This window comes from Aphelocoma coerulescens, chromosome 3 (assembly GCF_041296385.1).
Source record: "Aphelocoma coerulescens isolate FSJ_1873_10779 chromosome 3, UR_Acoe_1.0, whole genome shotgun sequence".
NCBI lineage: Eukaryota > Metazoa > Chordata > Aves > Passeriformes > Corvidae > Aphelocoma > Aphelocoma coerulescens.
In genome coordinates this window covers 105,034,272-105,062,098 of record NC_091016.1, presented here as the reverse complement: position 1 = coordinate 105,062,098, position 27,827 = coordinate 105,034,272, and the positions used below count along the sequence as shown (strand labels likewise).

The following is a 27,827-nucleotide window of genomic DNA, read 5'->3' as shown; positions in this document are numbered from 1 at the left end:
TTTCAGTTCAAACTAGATCTTTATTCATATGGAAAATACTACTTTTCTTTTTTGCAAATGATGCTAATAAATAAAAATAATCAGAAAGAACTTTGCTCAGAGCTAAGTGACTTATTAACAGCCACACAAAGCTTTTAATTCCCGTTAAAACCACGCCAACAATCATGCAGATTGGCTACGAGAAAGCAATATAAACTATATTTTATTTTGTGCAATCTTATCATACAATCTTAATGCTACCTTCTTCTAAAACATTTCACATAGATTGAAATGCAATTTCAAAAAAATATTAAGGGACATATTCTACACTTATTCCACGTATGGAGCTGTGTACAGCTTAAGCTCATAATGTATAATGTAGTTAGCATCTAACAAAGGTAAAAGATGAAAGGACCCCATTCTGAAAATTCAGACACATTTATAAACATGAGAGAAGGAAAGCTCACACCAGTGAGTTCTCAACAGACAAATACATTATTAAAGCATAACAATAAATTATATTAAATTTAATAATGTTGATCCTTAAAATGGTTATTTCTGAGGAAATATCACTTAAAAAGCACATCAAAGCTTTCATCACTAGGAGTGAAACTGGAATTTTACATATGTCAATTTCCCACTTGTTTTACAATAGGCTTCAGGTTTGTGAGCATATTTTTTATCATACATCTAAAAACAAATTGAAAAAGGTTGCAGTTAAGCTGTGCATCAAACACATCAAGGTGAGAAACAGGCACTTGACAGTATAATGTGCAAGGCAAAACCTTTACTGGTCACAGTATAAATAGTTTCTTCAAGAGGGAAATTAAAAGTTCTCAGTCCATTTTTGAGAGCAAAATATTAAGGGCTACTAACAGATCTTCTGTTCTTTCAGGTCAGCACCAACAACCAAATTAACACTAGCTCATGCCTTAGAGGGTATTCCATAAACTATAAAATGCAGCATACTTTACCCAAGAATACTAATTCTTTCCTATAATTAACCTCAGCATACGTACTTGCCCAAGGCAAAAAGAGTTTACTCACAGACTAAACAATGCAATATAAATGCTAACTTTTTCTCCCCTATTAATACTTTTTAATATCCAATGCCAATTTTACAAGTATATTCACCAGTTGCAAGATCCTGTTTTGTAGCACAAAACATCACTGTACTTTTATATAAACTTAAGAACATCTTTTAGCATCCTATTAGGAAAAAAAACCCAACCAACTAAAACCATTTTGCTACAGTTTCCCTCCAGGCACATCTCAGCAGGAATCTCCAAAAAATACTTATGCAGGAACTGCAAGCTAGAAAACTGTACATGAACTGGAGGAGAGAGGAGAAGGAGAGAGCTAAGGGAGAAGTAATATGGCAGTAACAGAAACAAGCTTAGAAAAAAATTGCATGCATCCCTTTTCATCAGCATAACCTTCTTGCAAAAATATGTTTACAAGACATCTGTTATATAAAGATCTACACTTTCTTGTAAAAATGCTCATTTTCTCTGACATGCTAGCTTCATCTTCCGAATGCACTGGCCATATTGCTAGACAGTCAAGTTTCAGTTCTGTTATACCAGTTTAACAATCAGGAGAGAAAAGGCCTACTGTTCATTTCTTATGAAACTTTTGGTTTGATTTTTATCCATGAATGTTAAAGAAGTCTTTGTGTGGGTCATAGAAACAAAATGGAAACTAACTTTGGATCTGACATCAGCTGCACCGCTAGTGAGAGACAATATGCTAAAAAGAGGCACTTTTATTAGTCATATATACATTTCAAATCTCAAATCTAACATTTCTCCTTCTTTTACCAAAAAATCAGAGTATCAGTAGCTAATAAGACGGAACTTTTCAGCAAAAATGCTTCAGAAGTTGTGTGCATGCACATACTTGCAATGGCTCAGTTACTCAGCTACCCTGAAAATGCCAGAGTATAATTCAGTCATTGCTTATGCAGTGGGAAGAAAGGAAAAACACACTCAAAACCAAAAAAGTGGTTTGTAGAACAAGGATCAGCTATTATAAAAAAATGAAAACATATGCCCTTCCATAAGAAGCAGCTTATTCCTATACCCAGATTCAATATCCCCCCAGAATATCAAGATCATCTTACACTTTACTCGGTGCTGTTTTCCAAAATTTCAATAATTTCTATTTTTTGGCATAGCATGCATCTTAAAAACTGAGAAACTTAGCTTTGTCAAAAAAAGTTCAATATTAAAAAAAAAACAAAACCAACAACAAAACCAAAATAAAACAAAAAACAACAACCAAAAAAATCACAGGAAAAAAACCCAACAAAACAAAACACAAAATCCCCCAACAAACAGGGAAAAAAAAACCCCAAAACACAAAAAGACTCCAACTCTGGAAGACCCATTTGACCCAACTGTTGGTGACAATCCTGTAATGGAAGGAATTACATTAGAATAGTATTTTCCCATGTCACACACAGTACAGCACAATGTGACACTAAGCATCTTGTATGCACAAGCTGAAGCAAATGCTGAGGCTGAAGATTTGGAAAACAGTACTAAGTACAAGCATTCTCCCTGCAAGCAACAGATTGGTATAGTTAAAAAGGGACAGCATCAAAACTAAAATTTTGAATGGCCCTCAAATAACAGAAAAGAAGCAGGACCTCAAGCTAGTGGAAGCTCCTACATAAGGCAGTCAAATTTACAACCAGCATATACATTCACTAAGGAATTACTTGGGTTTTTTTGGTAAAATCAACAATCTGACATACTGCAGAGTCTGAATGTGAAATATAGGCACAAAATAGATTCTCTACTTTTTTTTCAGTGTGGAAAAAATAGCTATTAACAATGTAATAAGAAAATTTACTATCAGGTGAGCAAAAATTTGTAACAATCTGAATAAAACAAAACACTGTATAAAGGTGCAATATTGAGCAGATTTGATTTTGGTTTAAACATATGAGTAAATCATGGAACCTTTCTCTTCTTACCTATTAAGTATTTCACATTACCAGTATCATTCTAGTTCTTCCCAGTTGTCAGTAAGGTTACCTTTGCTTTGACGTCTAATACTAACCAGCTTTCCAGCTGATTTGATACTCCACCTGGAACTGTTTCCTGAGCTGGCCAGGTTTGTGTATTTTGTGGAGCCTTTGGTTTCATCTTCCCAGCCTGACCAGGCTGTATAGTCACTTAAAGGAGTTGCTGCATCACTGGCAGAGTCAGCAGTGGTAATCTGTGGTGGTTCCCATCCCTCAATCTCGTCTGGTTTCCTAGATGGAACATTCTGCTTTATCACCAAACTGTCCCAAAAACCTGGCTTCTTTTCAGACTTCATCTCTTCCTTTAATTTTAGGTTTGTTCTAGAAAATAACAATGATGTGGTGATTAATTTCTTGATTTAACAATGTATGTAGTAGTTATTAATAAACATCCAATTAAATTATGTTTTACACTAAGGAAAGCCTGAGGCAGCATATCCATTACTTTCAGCTTCAGGAAAAACACCCTCACATACACATAAACCTAAACACAGCAGAATCTTTCAGTGATAAATCAGAATAGGACGGAGTATGGTCATTTTCTATTACAAAAGAATTCACATAACACTATCCCCCACCCTGTTCCTGTGGGGTGAATTCCACAGAGCTGCCTTTCGAAATGTACAAAGTATTTTAGGATGTATTAGAAAAATTTAGGACTTTAACCAAACCAAACAAACAATAACAAATTTAAAAAAACCCCAGGAGTATGATAGTAGAGGAATATGAAAATATTCTAACACCAGCTTTAACATTCACTCTGTTACTCAGTTTCATGTACCTGTTACCACCTCGCCAGTAAAACCTTATACCCTAAAATAGTTGATGTACACAGTATTAGGACTTTAAAGATACCAGGCTTTTTATTAATATTTTCATAAAGATCCATAAAATATTGTGAAAACAGCTGTTTTGTATTTCTGGTAAGAACTCTTGAAATCCCCCTCCCAAACCCAAAAAATAACTGTAACTTCTCTCTCAGACATTTGAAAGGCTACTCATATTATTACTTTTCTTATCCCATTAAGAATCTTCAACCTGAATAATTTTGCAGTGAGAAATATTTAAATTAAAGAATGTCCAAAGTTTATACATAACTTTATATGCAGTATTACATATATAATCAAATAATGGGCCACAAGGAAAGGTTGAACACCAGGGGTGAAACACACAGCCTTCAGGGTTCAATGAGCTAAAAAGCTAAAATTGAAAACATTATCTGTAGTAGCATATAAATTCCTTAGCCACAACTAAACTCACCACTGAATCTTTTTCAAACATTTCTATTAAAAGAGCTTTGTTCCATTAATGAAAGCTTAGCTCTATCATGTTTAAACAGAAGCAACTCAACCAATACCATTAAAAATCCGTTTTCCTTTACTGAATTTTGAATTTATGATTCATCAGAATTTTCATCTTGCTAAAAGCAGCCATAGATTCCAAACACTTTTCTTGTATTTTGTGAACAGCACACATAAAAGTTGCACTTGTCTTTAAAAGTAAAGTAAAAATCATGACTTATAATTAAAGAAAAATACCCGTAACTTAAAAACCAGGCAGTTCTCATAGTAATACCAAAGTAGTTTCTACATTGGTGTAACTCTTCTTACCATACTTCTGCTCTCTTCACTCTTCTTCTTGATTCTTATATTCAGCATCAATTGCAAAGCATTATTACAGGAGCCTAGCATCTTAATAACACCCATAAAATTGCACAGGGATAGTAGCTGGGAACTTTTGGTAAGTTTTATGGAACAGGCTCAAGTGGAAATATATATGGATTTATATTCTAAATTGCTTATTTATATACATACACCCCCCTAACATGCATATATATACACTTGCATTCTGAAACACATTAATTTCAAAGTAAACTGGAGACAAAGCCTGCTACAGCAAGTCTTATCAAAGCTAGTATCTGGTAGGAACCGATCTACTGAAGTGTGGCATATTTAGTTTGTAACCAAGGCAGTGAGGTAGCACATGGAAGTAAAGCCTACACGTACTTGTAACAGAATGACAGTCAGTCCTGGAAGAGCGTTCTGACCAGGGAACTGCTCTCACCCCATCGGCAGCACAACTGTGCCAAAAATCCACCCCAGCACCAACAGATCCTAGTATAGCTACTCCACTTAACCTTTCTAGATGTAGTAAGACTTCAAAAGAGAGAGTAAGGCATGTAAAAAAGGGAATTTGTAAACTCAACCATAATTAATCCCTAAGAGGAAAGGGAGAGTGTGAGAATGACCCTTTTATTTACAAGCCTTTACTACCTGACAAACCTAAAGATGTTTACAATATCATCTGTCCTTTACAGCATGTCCTAGAGCATGTCCTCTGTCCTAATACAGCATGCCTTATTCACTGAAAGCTTAACGTATACATAGTTTTGCCCATAAACCCTTCTCTGTTGATTTGACTTCCAGCAGTTGAACACTACTGTTTCTCAGTGTCCAGCTCCATTACTTTGCACAGCTATTTTCTGTTCCAGTGAGTGTATTTTAATATCAGATAGACCAAATGGTTTTACTCACCCTTTGGATTTTGGAGATTTGCATCCTGCTAGCAACTGCTGTTCATCATCTTTATTGAACATAGATGTCACTTCCTTCCAACCCCGGAAACTTGCACCTTGAACCTACACAGAGAAGTAAATCCTCATCAGTAGGAGTGACAGACTTACAGGCACAAGAGTGGGACTGCCACTGCCAACGCTGGGGCTGACAGGCAGCAATTGCTGCATCTCCTGTGTGCAGTGCCACTGGCAATTAGGCAACTCCATACAGCTGCAGAGGATGGCCATGCTTGGGAAAAGAGCCAGTCCCGTTTCTGCAGTAGAGCTCTTCCTTCCTGAGCAAACAATACAAATCCTTGGTGGTTTTATGATGTCACTGAATACAGCTGGGCTCCGTTTTAATGTATCACAGTAAGAAGGGAATCCAGGCAGGTTTAAAGAAAGTCTAAAGGGCTTCAGTAGACAAGAAATGAAACAAACTGTCATTTCTAGAAAGAGTCACAACAGACAGGACAGCCACATGCATTATGAAACTCTTTAGATTCAACCTGCTTTATACATATTGTCCCTCTTCGTAACCCTAAAACTACAACTTCCAGCCCTGCAAGCAAGAAGGGTAAGAGCACTGGCACACCAGTGAAATGGAAGATGTGGCACTGGTACACTACAGTGTGTACTCTAAATTTACTCTGAACATTAAGCATGTAGCATAAATTACTTTTTAAAATTATTAAAGGTTTGATTCTCCCTCAAGGCAAAATAACTAGGTATAGGTTATTTTTACTTTGATAGCATGCTTACAAAAACATACACGTGTGTCAAGCACAGAATGTGAAAGTTGCTGCTCTTCTTCACAGGATCCAGTAAGAATGGCAGGCATAGCCTGTCAGTGTTACTTGACTATATTAAAAAAATACAATACATTATGAAGTATAATAATCAAAACAAAACCACAGCTGTCAAGACAAGCAGGAGCTTTAGGCAAGGGCACGTAATAATAGACAAGGAGGAATGGCATTCAGCTTAAGGAGGGTAAGTTTAGATTAAACATTAGGAAGAAATTCTTTACTGTGAGGGTGGTGAGGCACTGGAACAGGCTGCCCAGAGAAATTGTGAATGCCTCATCCCTGGAAGTGCTCAAGGCTAGGTTGGATGGGGCTTTGAGCAACCAGATCTAGTGGAAGGTTTTCCTGCCCATGGCAAGAGGGTTGGAACTAGATGATTTTTAAGGTCTCACCCAACCCAAACCATTCCATGACTCTATCATCTGTTATCTTACTAAAATTCTATTATTTTGAGCTGTCTTCTTTCAATAATGATGTTTCATCAAGTCATTTCCACCTAATAAATTTGCTGATTACAAAAAAATAGAACCACCTTGTTACTAGTTTTCAGATAGCAATTTAAGACATAGAACAGGCTTAATTAAAATTATATGTGCCTTTAAAGAACAACATTGATGAAAGACTGCTTGGAGAGAAACATTTATACCCACACATTCAATGTAACAAAAAGGATATACCTATACATACACCTTCTTTAATCTAGGGCATCATACATACTTCGCCAATGCAATCCCAAACTTTGCTGCACTGTTTGAATACCCAAGCAATCCTCCAACCAAAAAAAAAAAAAAAGAAAAAGAAAAGCACCTATATCTAGCCAGAAGCTTTCCATACTTTTTAACTTTAGATTTTTTATAATTTAATTTCATTAGTCCAATTCTGATTCACAGATACCTTTAAGAACAAATATGAGAAAATTTCTATTCATTGTCAAGAAGATGGCATGTGCAGGTTTTCAGATAAAACTTTACAAGCTCTGCATTCTTTCTACCTGTATGTAAATCACTATCTATGTACACACTGTACCATTCCTTCCATATTTTCATATCCATGGCATTTGGTAGGTATATATAAGGCTAACAACCAAATGGTAACTGATTTATTCTTCTCTCAACTAGTCCTTAGGAGAAATGTACACTAAACATTTAAGATACATTTCCACCACTTACTTATTTGGGGTTTCCAAAGGAAACACTGCCAGGATAATCTGCAGAAGAACACCAGTGTCCAAGCAAACCATATTTTGCCAATACGTGATACAACTCATTGCACAAAGTCTACTACACATTAAACAGACTAGGCTGAGAGAAACCACAGAAGTGCAAGAGTAAAACCAGAACTGCTGCCTACCATGCCTAAGCCTCCTCTCCTGTACCTGCCCGTGCCAGCACTGATCTCCTGAAACATCTTTTCACTCCACCAACCAGGAGTAAACAGCTCACTCTTGATTGTCTTCTCAGTGGTAGCATACTCCAGAATTTAAATCTTAGCAAATGAGGAGGTCAAATATGTTTCACACTTCCAGAAGTTTTTTTGTAACTACTGAACTGTTTTTAAGACAACAATCTTGGTTTTTGACTACTGCTGTCATATAGCTGATGCATAATAAAGAAATTCCTCAGAACAGCCTGCTGCATTTCCATGTTTCTTTTCAGAGTTCTTGGAACACTTTTAACTGACTGGCAAGTGCAGCTGGAACCGTTCCAACTGTATTAGCTGGTAGGTACAGCTCAGAAAGGAGATCTTGAAGTCACCATTCCCTGGAACCATCAGTTTGACATGCAGCAGCCATATAGCCAAAAAATGCTGGGAACCATCACAAGAAGAATTAGACAAATTCAGACAGGAGATCCATAAATGAATACCCCCTATTTAAAGGGGTATACTCTCTAATACCTCAAAACAATGATTCTTGATGTTAGGGGAAGAGGCCCTAGACACCAGCTATGTTATGCTCTCCCTGAACACCATCTCCTGTTGCCACACTCCCAGACTGTCAGAATACATGGGCCAGTCTCTGAATCAGCTGGGAATCACTTACAAATTACAGAGCACCAAGACCCATATCCCAGCACAATTAGCTTCCTTGCAATAGATGTCAAAGGAAGGTCAGTAAGTAAAGATGACACTTCAGTAAGCTGACTCCTCACCACACTGGAGACTCATTTTATGTAAAACTATTAAAGTTATGCAAAATATGGAAACACAGTACTGATATGGTCTTAAAACATCAATCCACTGGCAGAAGCTCTGTATTTCATTTTTATGATGTAACTCTCTACACAAAAGTATTATTTAGTCCTAAAATTTCCTATAAGGTTTATAAATATAACTGACCTGATTATATTCTCAAAACTTTAAACTACTTTTCCCTGTGTCATTGGAAAAAGAAATAATTCAACATCCAGAATTCACAGAATTACACAGCCTTTACAGCTGGAAAGGACCTCTGGAGACCATCTAGTCCAACCCTACTGCTCAAAGTAGGGTCACCCTCAGCAGATTGCCAAGGATCATGGACAGCCAAGTTCTGAGTATCTCCACAGCTGGAGAATCCACAACCTATCTGGAAAACCTGTTCAGGGCTTGACTGTCCTCATGGTGAAAACATTTGTTCTTATTTTTAAATTATATTTCTTCTATTTCAATTTGTGCCCATTGCCTCTTGCCCATTCACTGAGTACCCTGAGAAGAGTCAGGCTCCATCTTCTTCACAATCTCTCTGCTGCTGGTACATGCAGAAACCTTTCTTGTTGCTCACCACATTTCACTCTAGGTGGGTTTAATCCTTCCTAACCTCATCCCTGCATGCTCAAAGAGTGTATCTATACTCCCCTCAGGTCACTTGACCCTGCTTCCACCTCTAGTATGCCTCCCTTTAATGCTTGAGGTTTTTCAGGAACATCACGTTCATGCCTCCTGTCACCTTTGCTTCTTTCTGTGCCTGATGGGTTGGGCTTGAGCTTGGAGTAGGTGATCTTTGAAAATCAAAGTTGACTGACAGAACCAGGTGTACACTCAAAACCAGGCTAAAAAAAATTTCAGTGAAATGCCATGGGACAGCTAAAAAAAAAAAAAAGGAGACCACTATTAAGGAAGAAAGCACTATTACTGACTACATCTGTAACATCAGATGTTAGAATTAGAGGACCAGGCTGGATGCTGCAGTCTACTATTTTTCAAAAATGTCAATGAGAAACAAAGCAGAAACTTCTCGAGATGCCATTTCAGTATTCTCTGAAGTAGAATACAGACTGGTCTCATAGTAGTTTGACTATGACAGCACAGAGTATGCCTATCAGAACAGCAATTAATAAATTTTCTCCTGTATGTTCCACTTTAGGTTGTGAAAACCTGTGCAGCAATGAGCTGTGCAATCACCTAAAAGAACCAGTAAAAAGTGACATTAAACACACATATTAATCCATCAACTGGCAAACTACTGAGAAGCCCTCATGCTCTGTTCCAACTGATATCTTAAGAGCTGAAGCCCAGAGCACAGATTCTTTTCCTTTAGCTCCTCCTAGCTTATAAGCTACTTTTTTACCACCATGAGAAAGCTGCCATTTAATTAGTGTATCCTCTGAAACTGGGAGTACAAGCAGTCCCTCCTAGAACATCATGCAAAGGATGTGGTCTGTATGCCTGGTCACACTGTCTACTGTTCCTTCTGCTCACTTCTCTCCTCTCTGCTTTGCCAACGCTTCAGTATTGGTGCCCATCTGTCACACAGATCCCCAGAGAGAAATCCCACAAGGTGGCAGATATGGTTATCAGATACTGCTTCTGAAAAGGGTCAACCCAGTCCACTGCCTGTTCACTGATACTGCCTTCCTTAGGTGATGGTTTTGTACCTGTGTGATGCTGTGGAAAACTGGTTCAACTACTTATGCCAGCAGAAATCTAACTCCCTCATTTTTTGCATTCTTTTAGGCTAGTGCTTAGAATCAATTCATTAAAGCATGTGGAATTTGGGGCAACAGCACCTTTTTTGTAGCAGCAACTGTTGTAACAGCTGAAGCACCCTCTGTCATCTATCAACTTTCTTCCATAATCAGAGCTTTGCACAAACAGTATGGCTCCCCTAAAACCCTAAACTTCACTCTAATCTCAACCTCCACAGTAAGACTTCAGTTGTGTTACCTGTATTGATTCAAGTGAGTCAACTGTATATAAATTGTGTATGTTGACTGCAATTTTTCTTTCTTTAGATAAAACAGGGAACACATGTCTACTGATAGGTAACTTAATAAAATGCCCCAGAATAGGTCAGGACCTCTTAAGTTGCAAGTCTCCTACAAAATTGATAGGTATAACCAAAAATTACTTTAATGACACCGTTTTTCATCACATCGACAAACACTGATGTTTACAAGACTCCCATCTTCCCGTAATAGGTAAACAGGCAAAGACTAATAAATGAACAATCAAAGAGTCTACTGGGAAACAGTAAAGCATCACTATGAAGACTTCTCAGTTAATTTTACTGCCAAAGGTAAACAGTTGATAATTAGAGCTCTGCTAGAGGGCAAGAAGGTTCATGAAAAATTAGGGTAAAAGGCAACAAACCAGGAATACTAACAGCTGAGTATAAACCTAAGAAGTAGTTCAGTTCTAAAAGCAAATTTTAAAAGTATATTGCACCCAAAAAAAGTATGCAGACACAGATGAATATATACTAAAGAAAAAGATAATGTAAATTTAATTGAAAACAGGTAAACTTCTGCATCAGATGGATGTGGTTAATACAGATTAACACCTTATAATGGGAAAGATAGAAAAGCACAGAATTCAATCAAGTCAAAGAATAATAAGAAGATCTGGGACATGGAGTCAGAGGTACAAGACAAACAGTTTACAAAGCAAGAGATTCAAATATGTCTGAAGTTTACTCTGACTGCATTAGGTGTGGGTATCAGTACTTTCAGTATATTCCTGTTAGACTCTTCTACTTCACAACTGCCAGGCCAGCAGGGCTCTGGAGCACAGAAATTACTCTCTGCAGGCTAGAACAAGCCACATGACAGAGTCTTAGCAAGCAAAATGAGCAATTACAGGGGATTCTTGCTGTACACCTCCAGTGAGAATCAGCACGTTCAATACCATTGTGTAGTTACGTAGATAATCCCTAAAAAGTCACTGCTCAGCATGTAAGAAATGAGATTTCCAGAAATTTATATTTGGGCCATGTTTTAGCAGACCTTCACAAGTATTTTCACAGGGGATTGACAACTGGTGAATCAAAATTCTCCAGATAAGTAGAAGCACTCCACAAAACACTTGCAGAAATTTTTTATAAATATAAACAAAAGGAACACATTTTCCTCTTGCCCTTGACTGAGAAGAAACAATTGTTTGTTCCACAGATTCACTTACTCCTCCCCTAAAAAAAGTAAAGCTAAAATAAAAAGCTAGAAATAGAATTTTCCATATATGTACCTTACAGTTCAATAAAGTTACAACTAAGTGTTTAACAGTTAAAAAAAAACACTAGTCAGCCTTAATTATTATGAAGCATTCTCCCCAAATTATAGGAAACATGCAAGAACACAGATAACAGAAATTTACCAACTCCCCTCCAAATTTGTCTTACAGATATTAAAGCATTGGTGGTGGATGGGATTTTCTCAAGTCAGCCAGCCTCTGGTGTGCACACCAAGGGTTCTTGTTGTGTACCAACACCATCGAATCCTTCTCAGTGGGGCTGTTCTCAATTCATTCTACACCCATCCTGCACCTGTGATTGGGACTGCCAGGACCCAGGTGCAGGACCTTGCACTTGGCCTCATTGAACTTCATGAGGTTCACATGGGCTCACCTCTGTCTGGTCAAGGTCCCTCTGGATGACATGCCTTCCCTCCAGCTTGTTGACAGCAGCACACAGTTTGATGCCATCCACAACCCTGCAGAGGGTGCACTCAATCCCACTGTCCATGTCCCAGCAATGATGGCAAATAGGCCAGGTCCCAAACCTGACCCCTCAGAAATGTCACTCGTCACTGGCCTCCACTTGGACATCAATCCACTGACCATAATTTGTTGCGTGTGATCATACAGCCAATTTCTTATCTACTGAGTGATCCATCTGTCAAATCCATGTCTCTCCAGTAGAAAGACATGGATATCATGCACATGCTTTGGGCAAGTCCACATAGATGGCATCAGTCACTCTTCCCTCATTCACCAATGCTGTAACACTGTCATAGAAGGTCATCAAATTTGTCAGGCATGATTTGCCCTTAGTGAAGCCATGTTGGCTGTCACCAATTCCCCCCTTATTTTACATTAGCCTCAGTATAGTTTCCAAGAGGATTGGCTTCATGACCCTGCCTGGCACAGAGATGAGACTGACCGTCCTGCAGTTCCCTGGTCTTCTTTATTTCTTTCATTAAAAATGGGGGTTATGTTCTCCATTTTCCAGTCAGTGGGAACTTTACCAGACTGCCATAACTTCTCAAGTATGCTGGATAGTGGCTTAGCCACTTCCTCCACCAGTTCCCTCAGGACCCACAAACATATCTCATCAGTTTCCATGGATTTGCACACATTAAGGTTCTTGATCTATTGTGTTTCTCAAAATTTTGTTTCTTTTCAAAATCTGGCCTAAAACCAACTGCAGAAGAAGTTTCTACTGCACTTTTAATTCAGAAGCTGAGCATGGCAGTGAGACCCACAAAGATTATTTTTGCAGAGAATCATAGAATCATTTAGGTTGGAAAAGACCTCTGAGATCACCGAGTCCAACCTGTGACCAAATACCAGGTGGTTAACCAGTCCATGGCACTGAGTGCCACATTCAGTCATTCCTTGAACACCTCCAGGGATGGTAACTCCACAACCTCTCTGGGCAGCCTGTTTCAATGCTTAACCATGCATTCAGCAAAGAAATTCCTCTTGATGTCCAACCTGAACCTCCCCTGATGCAGCTTGAGGCCATTTCCTCGTTCTGTTGCTGCTTAATTGGGAGAAGAGGCCGACCACCACCTGGCTATGACCTGTGTTCAAGCAGTTGTAAAGGTCTCCCCTGAGCCTCCTTTTCTCCAAGCTAAACACCCTCAGCTCAGTCAGTCACTCCTCTAGGACTTACTCTCTAATTCATACATCCAGGCAGAGTGTGAACATATCTGCATTTTGCAGAGCACCACTGGAGCATTGACAGTTCCTCACTTTGAGATGTCACGAGGCTTCTTAACCACCCATACCTGCCTTTCAAGAGAGCTGTGATGAGAGAACTAGAAAACCTCAGCACTGCAATTAGCCTGTCCTCAGTGCTCAGTGGGCAGCTGACTGCAAGAGCAGGATCTAAGACCACTTTCCAACCTCCACCTCCAGCCTTTAGGACTAGCTCCCATTTTTAGACCTCCAAACCTAGGTCAAAGGCTTGCCTCTGCAAATGGGCATCATGGCAAATGGGCACTGTCTTAAAACCCAGGTTTTAAGAGACAGAGAAGGCTGTCTCCCTAAAGAGCACACGGATTATTCATCCAACACCTTCTTCCTCAAGAACTTCGTTGCTCTTCACCATACTGTTTCAAAATGAAGACTATTTTATTCATGACATGTGCATTCTGGAAAGGCCACACATGCAAGTCATCAGCCCTTTATTAGCATATTAAAGATTTTAGAACTTCTGGAATATCACTGTACTGACAGCTTCTAAGACGACAGAACAACCAAATAAAATACTGAATTGCTTTTAGAAGGAGAAGATGAGAAGGATAAGGTGCTTTCTTGAGAATACATTTTTAAGACAAGACGGTTTTACTTTAAAACACAAAAATACTGCAGCTCAGTGGCTTACCTAGTGACATTTCTGTTTTTTTAAGCCAGAACACACACTTAGCAAGCCTTCCTGAATGACTAAGAAAGGGGCAAAAAAAGTTTCAGTATAAAATAGATTCATTTGAAGATTCTCTCCCTAAACATTTATCATCTGGTATAAAATATATGGTAATGTATGTTTTCATAAAAAAGAACATATTTCTTCAAAAGGGTAGAAAAACGTATAGAACAATGTGACTTCTATTTTCAATGAAAATCATGCTGCATCTGAAGTAGAACAAAAAGAAGTAAGAGACAAATGTTCAGTTTATACATATTAATGCAAAGTATCCTATTACACTAATGAACCTATTTTAAAATACTTTTCTTTATACCTATGGAATTTCAAAACAAGCTCTAGCTTATCATAATAACTTCCAACTCTTTCATCTTCTACTAATGTATTTTAAGAACATTAAAGAAGATTCTTGGACACATATCAAGGTAAAAAAAATTTAACTTGCATTCCTACTTCTCTTTTCTGAAAGAGATATGAAATAAAATCCTTAACCTCTTGTGGTCAGAGAGCGAGTGGAGCTACACGTTATGGAATGAACAACCCCAAACTCTTCTACTTTTCATGTTTTTATTGCCAGTTGCAATTAGGATTTAGTGCTTCTTTAGCCTTCAGTTATTCCTGTGGCTTCTTATTTCATCTTGTGTTTTAATAGCCATTATTGGGAGGAAAAAGAAAAAAAATCAGGGTACCTTCCCATCCCCATTAATGAAAGGAAATAAGGGAGCTTTCCAACTAATCCTGCACTACTAATATTACTTCAGTGAGAACCCCATGACCAAGGATCATACATAACTATAAAATCATCAATGAACTATACATATTCCTAATCAGCTGTCCATGAAAAACTGGCAACTTATTAACATACATGGACTGAAATACATATATGCTGTTAAATGTTACATTTTCAAAGAACAGGTATTTACCTTTGTTGCAAGATGTGACACTGAAGATGAAACTTCATCATGAAGAAACTGGTCTTTATTCTCAAAAAAAGGATAAAGATAAAAAAGGCCCATAGTCAGTTTTGGTTTGACAATTTGCACTGACACATTTTAGACTATTCACAAATGCTTTTATTCCATTCAGCACATCATAAAAGAAAATTGACAAAACATGATTACAACACAAAACTAAGTGAACACCACTATTAAAATACAAATCTACACTTAGAATGATGAAAAACCAGATGTACCAGATGTAAAACCCAAAATCAAACCCTTACAGAACCAAAAACCCCATACCACAAAGGGAGAAACACCCCTGCATCATAAAAAATTTAGTACAATTAGTTTGGTTTTATCTTAATGATAGTGTCTTAATATTTTGGATCTGCACTGAGTTTCTGAATACTGTACTAGATTATGGTTTGTCTGTGGGCTGGGGGGAGAGGAATGTCCCAAGATTCTTTCCTCCTTCACATTAAGAAGCTCTGCATTTCCTTAACTCAAAGACAGACTTTCATCCACATTCCTTTCCCCTCCATTCAAAACTGTAGATTTCAGAAGAAAACTAGAGTGCTAAAGACGCCTGTGAAGGTTATTCAATAGAGAACCATTTCTGCCCATCTCTGAATTAAACTGCTATGTCAGTATTGTCAGGCCATCCTGACACTACCAATGCTCTCTTCAAGACAAGACAAGGCAATTGTTGGGAGTACTCCAGAGACCAAAGCTAAAGGAAGTGGGACACAGAATTAAGGAAATATGCAATTTTCAATTTCTTCACTCTGTGTTTTAATGAGAGAAATGTTACCTTTTTTTTTCTTTACATATGACTCCAAATACAAACAGTTCCAAGTACAAAACCAGAACAGCCACATATGACCGAAAATATTTAGCCCCAGTTTCAGGAAAAAACATAATTAAAACAGAAAAGTGGAAAGTGTCTTTGAAGCAGCTGTTTCACAAAATCTCCAATACTCCCTCTGGTCCATATTTTGATTACATCAGCCACTTACTGTTTCAAAAATCAAATTTATCAACTTCTTCCTTTTCAACTAAAGTAAATGCTAAAGAGTTGATATGCATTCCACATGCACATATCCCAAGACACCTAAAACACTCATTATCCTGGCTCCTACGCATTGCCAAAGGCCTCCTTCACTTTGCTAACAGCATCAGAAAGAGGTGAGAAAGCCAGCACAAGAGTGTTATATATGTTTCTAGTCATGTGGGGATCCAGATGCATCAGATTCATTTTGAGAGGCCAGCTTCAAATCCCATGCTTTTTTTAAACTTTATTTACTTATTTATATTTCCTTATATATATTTACATACTAATGTTTCCACTTACTTTACAGTCAATACTTTATATTATACAAGGGACATGGATAGGGCATTTCTAGAATAGAGTATGAACACCATTGCTCTATAGTTCAATAGTATTTGTATGTTGGAATAGAGCAAGTTGTAGACAGCCAGATTTACTTGCTGGGGTAGAACACAAAGTCAGGAACTTGTATTTTCATCCAAAATGAGACTATTACTTCCTGTGAATTGCAACAAGTTATTTAACTTCTGAATTCAGTTAGCTGTTAAAAAAGGAGGATATTATTGTAGATGGGGTACCAAAAATGAAAACATTAAAATTTGTGTATTCTCTCAAATTAAATTCAACTTCTTCCACCCCTTTTGGTTTTTTCATTTCTCTATTTTTAAGAGAAACACTGGCAATGTTTTAAATGGAAACAGCTCACACATACTATTCAGAAGTCTCCCTGTTTCCCCTCAACACTCTTAGCTCTCAAACTTTTGGACGAGGTTGCAAAGTTCTAAACTTAACACGATGGAGTCTCTGCTAGGACACAGGGTATGAGCTAGAGAATACTTCAGCTGATTTAACCAAACTTTTTCCAACAACAACAAAAAAATCAACAAGAACTAGGAAAGCTCCAAGGGGAAATATTGTAAGAGGAGAAATTCTCAGACATCCAGAGCCTGCAGAACTATCGGTTTCAACAACCAACCATACTGTCTCCAGAACAAACAAGACACTGTTAGTACCTTCCAAAGGAATAACACCTCTCCTTTTCATTCTTCCAGCTCTCCAAGTATCTTAGGAAGGAAAATAAAAATACAAAAGTGCATAGAGACATCATGTTCTAGTAGAGAGAGGAGAAAAGATGGAGTGTGAAGCCATACAGCCTCTAGCAAGACTGAGCCCAAGGAAGCGAGAGTGCAAGGCATTTTCACAGTGAAATATTTTAGGGGAAAACCACAAGATGCAATGATCATCTTATAGGGCTAGGGAGTCAGGATAATAAAATGTGAATACCACTGCCAACAAAAGATGGAATTAACAATAAGTAGTAGACAAAAAAGGGTATTTACTTGCATCTTTAAAAAGGGACAACTAAGACAGTGTTGCTGTATTAATAGAGTGCTACTACTCACAGTTATACAAAGTGGTACCTCCTAAGGAGTGAGACACAAGTTTGCAGCAACTATACTCATGCAACCCAGGCTGATGGTCAGTGGAAAACACAGAGTTTAAAGAGATGAAATACAAAGACTGAAATACATTAAACCCTCAAGAAAGAAACTGGTGGGGATCCAATCCCTAAAATACATTTTTTTGGGATGGAAGACATATCAAGTATTCATACTATCCTTTTAAATACACTACTGAAGAAAAAGGAGACTTGGACAATGGCAGAGTGTTCGTGATGTCCATCCATACATCCCCTATATTGTTTGAAAACAGCCTGTAGGTTTGAATTCAGCCATCTCCAACAGACTAGATTTGAAAATGTTTTCTGGAAAATCCATCCTTACAAAAAGCAGAGAGAAGCAGACTAATGCCACACAGCAAGAACAGAGTGTGAGAGGAGCAGGTATAGGGGTTCAGAGCCAGCCATGGCCCACATGGCAGGGAGGGACCTGTGCACCCTGCAGGAGAGATGGGCTGTGTATTAAAAAAAAAATACAGAGGGAAAGAGCAGAGGGAGGGAGGGGAAGTGTGCCACCACTGAGAAGAACTCAGGAGAAAAGATTAGAGATCACATACAACCTATCTTCCCTTGTAACCCACAGAATACGTATTTTTAAGTGATACACATTAGTACACCCTTCTCTTGATACATATTCTCTACTTTTGTTACCATTTTGAGGTAAGGGAGCCTCTGATTTGGTTTATCAATTTTCTTTAGAGGACAATCTAATGTGCAGCTACGTGTAAAAAAAGCTCATCTTCACTCTTTATCATGCTGCATAACACATAGTGATGCTGAACAGTTACAAATTGTTTCAGTATGTTTTAGTCTGGTTGGTTTACAGTTATGACAATTCATTGTTTTACTTCAATTTGAAAGAAAAACATGGACTACGTTACAGTATTTAGATACTTCTAGGTGGCTAAATGCTAATGCTAGTGGGAAATGCTGATCAGCAGCTTGAATAGCCCTCCAGTTCTGGCAGGGGAAGGTTGGTATGCACAGCGTGTTTTCATAAGGAAACAAGTGCCCTTTTGTTGGACATACTGCAAACCATAAGGTACTCAAGGGACTAATTCAACTAGCACAAAAACCTTTTTGTATAGAGATCAAAATTGTAATCTACTTCCCTCAGCTTCCTTTGTGGTAAAGTAATTAATTAGTGTCTTTAGATCATTCACTTTCATAATTCAGGCCAAGATGAAGAATGCTGAACATCAAAGAGTTAAGGCAAATAACAGCATCATTTTGTCCTGCATGCCCTTCTTGTGCTCTAGTAAGTAAAATGGTATATTATTGATTTTCTCTACCCAATTGTGGGAGCTTCCTATCATACACACACACATTAGCTGTGCAAACAAGAGTAAACAAGCTATTGTTAAAAGAGTAGGTCCTTTTGGGGCAAATTTTCACCCTTCTACTGACTTACTGTATCCCCGCCACCTATCATCATGTCTCATCAAGGACTGAGTGTAATATAAAATCTAGGTTGTCATGCCTGTAAGTGCAAATTAGATTATGTACCACAAACGTATCATTTAAGTGGGAAAATAATCCCAAAACAAACAGCACCTGAAGAGATACACTCCAGGGACGAATTTAAAATAATTTCCAGTACTCCTCAAACCTTACTAAATAATTTAGTGATAGGAGAAGGGAAGATTATAAAAGAAAAAAGAAAAAAAAAATCACTCAGGAAATCACAAACCTGAAAGTCAACCTCTGAAGCTGGAAAGATTCCCGAAACACTGATTACAAACCAAACAGCAGAACAACTATATATACACAGCCTGACCAGAAACAACACAGATTGGGAAGAGGAGATCACACTGCCAGATCACCATCTTAAAATACAGCTAACAAAAAAAAATATTTCCTTGGGTTTGAGGAGGATCTTAATATAATGTAAAATAAAATAAACAAGACTAAAGCTGATTATTAATGCAAAAGTCACTCTGCTTATCTAAGTTTAGAACTGAATCCAAAACAATGCAAAATACACTCAAGCATGAGTAAGAAGAAAGTTATCAGTAGAAGATCAGTGGCATTTGGCCTCATTTTTTTTGCTGTACCTGTAATATACACCTGGAAAAATTCAATGCATGGATATATGCTTTCTGAGTCAGGATAGTGATGCAACAGTGATCAAATGTAAATGGGCACTGAAACAACTCTACTACTTTCAGCAAATTCCTTTAACACAGCTGAAAAACAAAGCTGAACTGTACCTGAACACCCACACAAAACTGAACATGCCTTTAAGGAAAAACAAGGCTTTCAATTTTAACAAATAAAGGCTGCATTATTCAGTCATACATCGCTTTCTTCTTGGACATGAGGCTATATGTTCAGCAGAAAAACTCCAGTCCTGAACTGTCTATTGCCTCTGCTCATTTCTGGCAGAGATAGCCTAGACTGAGATCAAGATAATGTGATCAGCCTCGCCCATATTTCATCTACTCCTAGATCTCAAGCTTCCATTTGTATGTCCCTAAAGCAATGAGTGAATCAAACCAGCCATCTGGGCAGGTGGTGTAAATTGAAAATTTCCTGTTAATGTCACCAATGAAAAGTATTAACCTAGGCATTTCTAAATTCTTGCTTAAGAGTAATTTGGTATTTTAAATTCATTTTTCTCTTCTACAAATAATACTTTTCCACTCCAGATTGCTCACTACACTTAGAAAAACATCTTTATTATGACAATAAACTAACTAAATAGTGACAGTGAGTCCTATCCTGCAAGTTTCCTCTGCCAGTCTTCAGCAAAACTGAAAATACATTTGTTGATAAAGAAAAGGAAAATGTAAAATCTGAGTCTGTTGAAGAATTATACTTTAATTTTGGCATATATTTCACAGACAACCCTAATTTGGAAACTTGCTTTTAAAATATAATTAATCAGATCATTTCTAAAAGAACTTATTTTACTCCACTAACTTTAAAAAGTCTGGGTGGCTACTTCAGATACAGAGGACAACCCATTCAACATATTTAAAAATGCTTCCATTACTAGGCTCCAGTCTCTCATAACTGCCTACTATTCACCAGCCCAACTGAGAGGTGAAAACATAGGAAAACTGCTTTTCATCTTTCAAATACTTTTAATATATTCATAATATTAATAATAAAGATGATGCTCTTTTCTTCAGTATCCATGGCTGTTAAGAATTTGCTTAGCATTTTCAAACTCTGTTTCATTCAACCACTTCAGTTATTGTTTCACATTCCATTATATTTTAAAACAGAATATCTAAATTATTTCCGTATTTTTGCTGTCAATTGATATAAATGGCCAAGCGTACCAGAGAAGATTAATTTCAGAATGTAAGTATTTACACAAGAATACTTCTGTAGTTCTGCATTTTACTGGCATTACAAAGAGAAAGACTGGAACACCAGATTCCTATGCTCTCTGTTTTTATACCAATACACAACGTTACTCTGTTAAGTGTTCATATTACTGTGCATCTCTGCAGTAAGAGGTTATAATACCTCTTACTCAGACTTTGCTTCTCTGAAATATTTTTGGAAGAGTATTAATCACCTTAAAATATTAAAAAAGCTCATATGTCATTAAGAATTTAGTTTTACCTAATTTATAATTTTTCAGATATGCTTCATGAAATGGAAACAGCTGTATTAAGATCAAAAAACCATCAACTGTCAAAGCTGAAACAAAGAAGGTCACATAATGAATTTTAATTCAATTTCTGTTACAATTCAACTATTCCAGTGAAGTTTTAAATTTTGATGAAATTTCCAACTGAAAATCTGTCAATTATTTTTAACAGCTTAGCCATAGTAGAGGTTCATATTTGGTGTTTCCTTATCCAGAAAACAAACTAATAGATGCTAATTCAAAAGACAGCAGCTGACACACAATTCTTACTCAGTCATGGAGTTTGCCATTAAATACATGTCTCCAATAAAGGTCTTGGATGAGTAATGGCCATATTTTCCTAGTATAGTTTCTGCAAAACAGGCTGAATGCATCATTTTTTGTTACAGTGTTCAGCAGCACACATACGGCTTCCTTTTGATATGTGGCTTTTATCACACATGCAGTGATCACACAGACATTTTCCCAGAGCTCCTCACAGAGAACCAGCAGCAAAACTTGTTGGAAATGTGCCTTTGATGATGACAGAGCTGAAAGAGAGCCTACCTAGGAAAGTGTTCAGCAACTTCTAGTAACTCTACTTGTGTTATGGATGTCCTCTCACAATCTTGGCAAATAGCTTTTATAAAAGCAAGGAAAACATTATAAGCCTACTTTAACAGTAAAAACTTAAAATTATTCATTTTTTCTCAAAACCCATTATATTTTAGTTTGTATATTGATGGTAGGAAGTCCAGCAGTGGTAGGAGAGTATGGCTCCAGAAACCTCCCAAGACCCCAAGAAGATGCGACAAATGACCTAGGGAAAGCAGATCTCAAGCAGTGCTGTAGAGGAGAAGATGATGCTGGCTTCGTCGATCAGGGGGAGTGGATAATTCTGTGTTAGGCTGGAGGGGAGGAGGGCAAAGTCAGCTGCTGATAGCAAACCCAGGCAATCAGAGCCAGTAAAGCAGAACTGGCTTGAAGAAAGATACAAGTGATAAAAATGACAAATGGGAGAGAGGAAAGGGAGGTACTAATAAAAATCTTGAAAGCAAGGACAGAGATTTAAATGCAAATTTCCTGAAACAAAGTGAGGCCAGCTGAAGAAATGAAATCTGAAGGATGAGGAGGACTTAAACTTTATGCCATAAGCAACAACATTAATATCAGCAATGGAATTTGCAGGAACTAGGGGATGGGAAACCACAGCATAGGTATTAGAAGCTGCAGAGGAAGTAATCACCATCAGTATGGGAAGTGAGGGTCTGCATAAGAATTTCAGCTGTCTAGACAGCAAGAAAAATAATAATAATATTAAAAAAAAAAAAAAAGGCAAAAAAGCAGGCTTGCCCTGGAATTCATAGAGGAAACAACAGTAAAGTCTAGGACACAAATTCTCTTTCGCACAATAGATAAAAACCACCAACAACCTGCAGGTTACAGGCTTGACTGAAAGAAAAAAATATATACTGATGGTGTCTGTAGTAGGAGACTAATCAGACAATATGCACTTTGTGGACTTTTAAGAGTCAGAATAAGCCAACAGAGAGGGGATGAGAGGTAATAAACAGATCAGATCCCAGTCAACTGTGTAAAAAATGACAGTATAAATTAAAAAGTGAAGCACCTCAAAAATGAAAAGACTTTAAAACTTAGAAAAAGTCCCAAAAGACTCTGTCAGCTCTGTAGAGTCCCAGAAAGACTGTGAGAAAGAAACAGGACCCACTCAAGAAGCTGGTGAAAGATTGTACGTGACAAGAAGGAGGAAACGCAAGAAAAGCAGGCCAAGGAAGGCTCAGGAAAGTCTTCGTTGACAGTACCACAATCTAATGTTCAAGAATGATGACAGAATACAGGTGATGGATTTTAGCCAGGAAAATGCCACTGAAATGTCACAAGAACAACTCCAATGAAGAGGAAAAAATCAGGCTAGCAGAGGTAGCCTGAAGGTATGATGGGATTATTGGAGTACTGCAGGCGAAGCCTGAGAAACACAGAAATGGCTAGAAAGTGAAGGAAAGGCATTAGCTGGATTAACAATGACTACTTAATTTTTTTTAATTAAAAAATACCCTTATTCAACCCATTAGTAAAACATAAGAAATGCTGCTCAACTCCCACCCATTTCTGCAGGGCTTGTCTGAGTTCAACTCATTCCAAGATGAAAGCCAGTATTAAAATCGTACCAGACACTTAAACATCTTCATTAAAAGAGATAACTAAAATTCTGTATAGCCAACCTTCAAACATCTTGAGCAAGTCTAAACAAAATTCAGCATGAAACATGTTTTTGCACATATTCTCTTTGAACATAACAAAAAATACAACTGGGGAGAACAGATCAAGGCTAGGGTTCTGAAATATTTTTACATGAAAGATAGAGTTTCATTAGATAATATAGGTCAGCCTGACACCCATCCCCTCCCCTAATATATAGATGTATTTTAATGTGGAGTGCCATTTTACGTCACAGTTACACATGATATTGACACAGCATTGACATCTCCAAGAACTGATTAGATGGTAGGATTGCAAGGAGAACATAGCACAACTGCCAAAACAATGCCTTCCAGAAATCAAAACCCAGCAGCTTTCCCTTTCCAAAAATACAACTACAGTTTGAAACATAATGACTATATTCCAAACTGAACACAGGTTTGGCATGCACCACTGTACATTTCTAGCATATTTTCAGAGACACACACAATAAGCACATTAATTTCATCTTATACATGTGTACTATTTATGCATGTCAAGTTACTGTCATGCATTAATTATAACTTAAGTGAATAAAGTACCTTCATTGCATAAATTAAAAATACTTACGCTTCAAAGCATAAATTAAAATTTACTTCTAAGATACAGTCTAAAACTGTCTGGTCTAAAAAAACCTCACAATAATCCACACATTTATTTACACAAGTACTGCTTCAAAATTTACTTGTCTTTCTTATCTCAGGAAACACCTTACTATTTTAAATAAGTGTTAACAATTCAAAGTACTTGAATGTATGCAGAAACTTTTGCTAAAAAGTGGTCAGAGCCTGACAGTTCCCTCCCTTGCAATTTTCATGTTCTAAAATTTGTTTTTGTTCTCCCCTGGAACAAAATCAAACCATTCTGTATAACACAAAACCAGAACCATCAAAACTTCTCTTTTTAGATCAAACTAAGCTTTTCTATTTAAGAACTATGAACTTCTACAAATTCAAATGTCTGCTTCAGCCCAGATCAGGCTTCCATATCTAAACAGGATGATTAAAATTGCTCTAGAGCAACAAAGGGGTTTTTTGTGTTGGGCTTTTTTTTTTTTAACTTATAGTAGACTAATTCTTTGTTGCTGTCTGCTACTGCGATGTTCTAATTATTAGGTTGCACAGTGAGAACTCCTTCACTCTTTCTCAGCTTTGAAAAAACAATATACAGCACCAACATTTCATTATACTGGAATACTTTCAATGTGGTTTGTTTTAATGACATAGATGTGACTACCAATTTCTTTCCTTTGAAGTAAAAAGTTTCAGCCTTATTTATAGCATGAATATAAGAAGCTTAAGGATTTTCTTCCCACCTGCTTATTAAAAATGAAAATAAGGACAAAAGATGGTTGTTGGGAAAACAACGTATCATAAACCAAAGTCAAAACACGATGACTCTGGTTCATCTTCTCTTTTACCAAATGATGTATCAGAAAAGGAAATGAAATCTAACAGTCAACTTCTGTTGAGATCTAAAGCTGGGTTTCTTAATTTACTAAAAAGCACTCAAACTAATTATCTGGATTTTGGCTCTAATGATAAAAAATTAGGGAAGTCCTGGATTCTCCTCTTCTTGATGAGGTAACCCTTCATTCACAGCAGGCTGTACTGTAACAACTTACACACAGACTGAAGGTCTTCCTCAGCCAAACTCATGCACAGCTAAGGCACCACGAGAACTGCCCCCATAACTCCTCCAAGCTCTCATGGTGGTCAGGACGCAGCAGCAGAGAGTGCAGATCATCACTGAATCCCTCTGCACATTACTGGATTTCCCTCCCTTACAGTCATATTATTGGGAGAAAAAAAACACGATCTGATGAAACATCAAAAAATTCAAACACTAAAAGCAAGGAACATGAACTAGATCAGCTACAAGAAGCTGAACAAGTGCATTGGTTACCTCATGCTTTTCCCTTGACACCTGTCCGAGCCATGTTTTAGATGCACTGTACCTATGGGTGACCTAAAAGATGCCCTGAGAATTATAATGTCAATCAAGTGGTCAGAGCTTTCTGTATAGCCTATTCTTCCTTAAAGTGTACACAAACTATAAAGTATCTACCGCTAAATATTTTGGGCAGGGTGTTGCATTTCTTTCAAAATAATTTGATTTTAACAGGCAAAATAACTAATAGCTTATGATCTTCACTCCAGCCTCTGTGCCAAGCTACATTACAGTTGTGCTAACCTTACTGAATCCTTTATCTTCAAGAATATTTCTTTTAGTGACTTAGAATAATTTATTTTTCTCCTGTCACCCCCATCAAAATCAGCATTCCAGTTCTACTGGGAGTTGAAAAGGAATTTTCTTAAAATTCATGAAAATGCAAACCATTTGCATAAGAAATTATTGTCATCACCGCTATAACTTGAGATTACAACTTATGGAACAGAAGCCCAGGACAGTAAAAGACAATTGGACTGGACAAAATAAAATAAACAAACTTCAGCCTCTGTTGCTAAAGTAGATGGCTGGGAGAATTGTCTGGACAGAAGTCTGAAGAATCCTCTCCTGACTGGGAAGCTACGGTCAGGAGCCTCAAAGGGGGCTTGGACCATTAGTGGTAGGGAAGACAAGCAGTGAAGAGACAGTGGGATTTACTGGAAGCTTTTGGTGACCTTTGGTGTCCAAGGAGGGTTTCAAGAGGTGACCAAGTCTGTGAGCCAACAGCTCAGCGAAAAGAGTGGAAGCTTACAGCAAGCACCTGAGGATAGGAACTGTAGGAGGCAGAGGTTAGATGTTGTGTTAGAGGCTGGGGGAGATACTTCAGGTCACCTCAAACCCCACAATCCCCCTTCCTCCTCTAAAGGGGGTCTCCAAAGTAAGTGTCCATTCTTCTTCTACAAGAGGAGATCCTATTCATCCCTATGACTCTCCACAGCTGCTGTCAAAGAAGTAGCAAAGGCTATGACTCTACTGTTTAACTGTGCAGGAACAAGGGCAAGGCAGGGCTAAACTAGTGATTTTGGCTACTGGAAGATGGAGAGAATAACTGCTGTGACTGGGAGAGGCTGCTCTTCAGCAGTTGCCACATGTGTTGGTAACCCACAGCACTTGTCAAACAGAAACTCAAGCTGAGGATAGTTTATCCAGACACACTCCAGGTCTCTCAGCAAGACAGGTGAGACAAACATGGGGTAGAAAGTTGGATAGGCTTTATTACCTTCTTTTGAAAAGAAACCTCACTGCTTTGCAACCCAGGGCAACTGCTTACTTCAGAACCTCTCATTCAGTATCTAAAGTAACACTGTGGCAACAGAAGATCAGCAACGAAGCTGTACTGGGTAGTGTAACAGGCTTCTAAGCTGGATGGATGCCTAATTGCTACCAAGTTTTTGAAAGCAAGTCAAACATATTTTTTAGTTGTTTTCCCTGATACTCAACTGATACCCTTCCTTTCAGGTTATATTTGTTGAGAAGGTCACTGCTGGTATTCAACTTATCACTTAACAACAAAAGCTTTCAAACAAGATTGCAGTTATTTAAAGATAGTGTACTACTATTAACGAAACCATAGAAAAAGCAATCCTGCCAAAACATTAGTGCTCCACACAAACGCGCAAATAAAGTTACGTTCTAAAACATCCTTGTTTAACGTATTGTGCTTAACAGATGGGTTGCAGTGCCTCTGCCTAGGGTTGGAAGAGAAAGTACCCTGCGGTATGAAGCCACTGGAATGAAGGACAGCAAGTCCCAGCAACGCCGGAGGCCGGCTGCTAGGAGGAACCAGGGGTGGATAGGCCAGTCAGCACCCCAAAAAACCGGGCGACAGTCGCACGATCACCTCAAACACTCGCAGCTCCGACCAGGGCCAGCCTGCCGGCACATCAGGGTGGGAAAAGTGATTACTCATGCCGCCGGAGAGGAGGGCAGCGGGAGCGGGGCCGAGCTCACGACCCCTCCGAGCCGGGCTCCGCGCTCCTACCTGGGGGGCCGCGAAGGCGGCGGCGGGCGGCGGCCCGCGAGGACGCGTCTCCTCCTCCTCGGGCGAGTCGTCCAGCAGAACTTTGCTGCTCTTGTTGAGCTTCCACATGGCGGGCGCGGGGGCGGCCCCGCTGCGTCCCGGCAGCGAGCGGGCCGCGGCGGGACCGGGCGCTGCTCCGCAGCCCCGGCAGGAGCGGCTGCGCTCGGCAGGGCTGTCACCCCGCCGGGGGCTCCCGGCCGGCAGGGAGGGAGGGAGGAGCTGCCTGGCGGCGCCAGGAGCCCGCCCCCCGCCGCCGCCTCGCCCACCGGCCTGCGGATGGAGCCGGGGGTGCGGACGGTCGGTCCGCGGCGGCGGGGTGGGCAGAGCAGGGCAGGGCCGGGCCGGGCCGGGAGCCGC

General features: G+C 38.6%; 1 protein-coding gene across 2 annotated transcripts; it reads right to left on the bottom strand.

The window, feature by feature from the left end:
• TDRP (testis development related protein) lies at positions 1–27,827 on the bottom strand. 2 transcript variants are annotated; one of them, XM_069011496.1, is made up of 4 exons: positions 27,432–27,827; positions 15,134–15,193; positions 5,545–5,648; positions 1–3,331 (listed from the first exon to the last, which is right to left on the bottom strand). In XM_069011496.1, exons 1-4 carry the CDS (start codon positions 27,537–27,539, stop codon positions 2,986–2,988), a joined length of 618 nt encoding a protein of 205 aa, XP_068867597.1. In that variant the 5' UTR covers positions 27,540–27,827; the 3' UTR covers positions 1–2,985. The 2 variants fall into 2 exon arrangements, with proteins under 2 accessions (XP_068867597.1, XP_068867598.1); XM_069011497.1 differs by lacking the exon at positions 15,134–15,193 and having other exon boundaries at positions 27,432–27,824.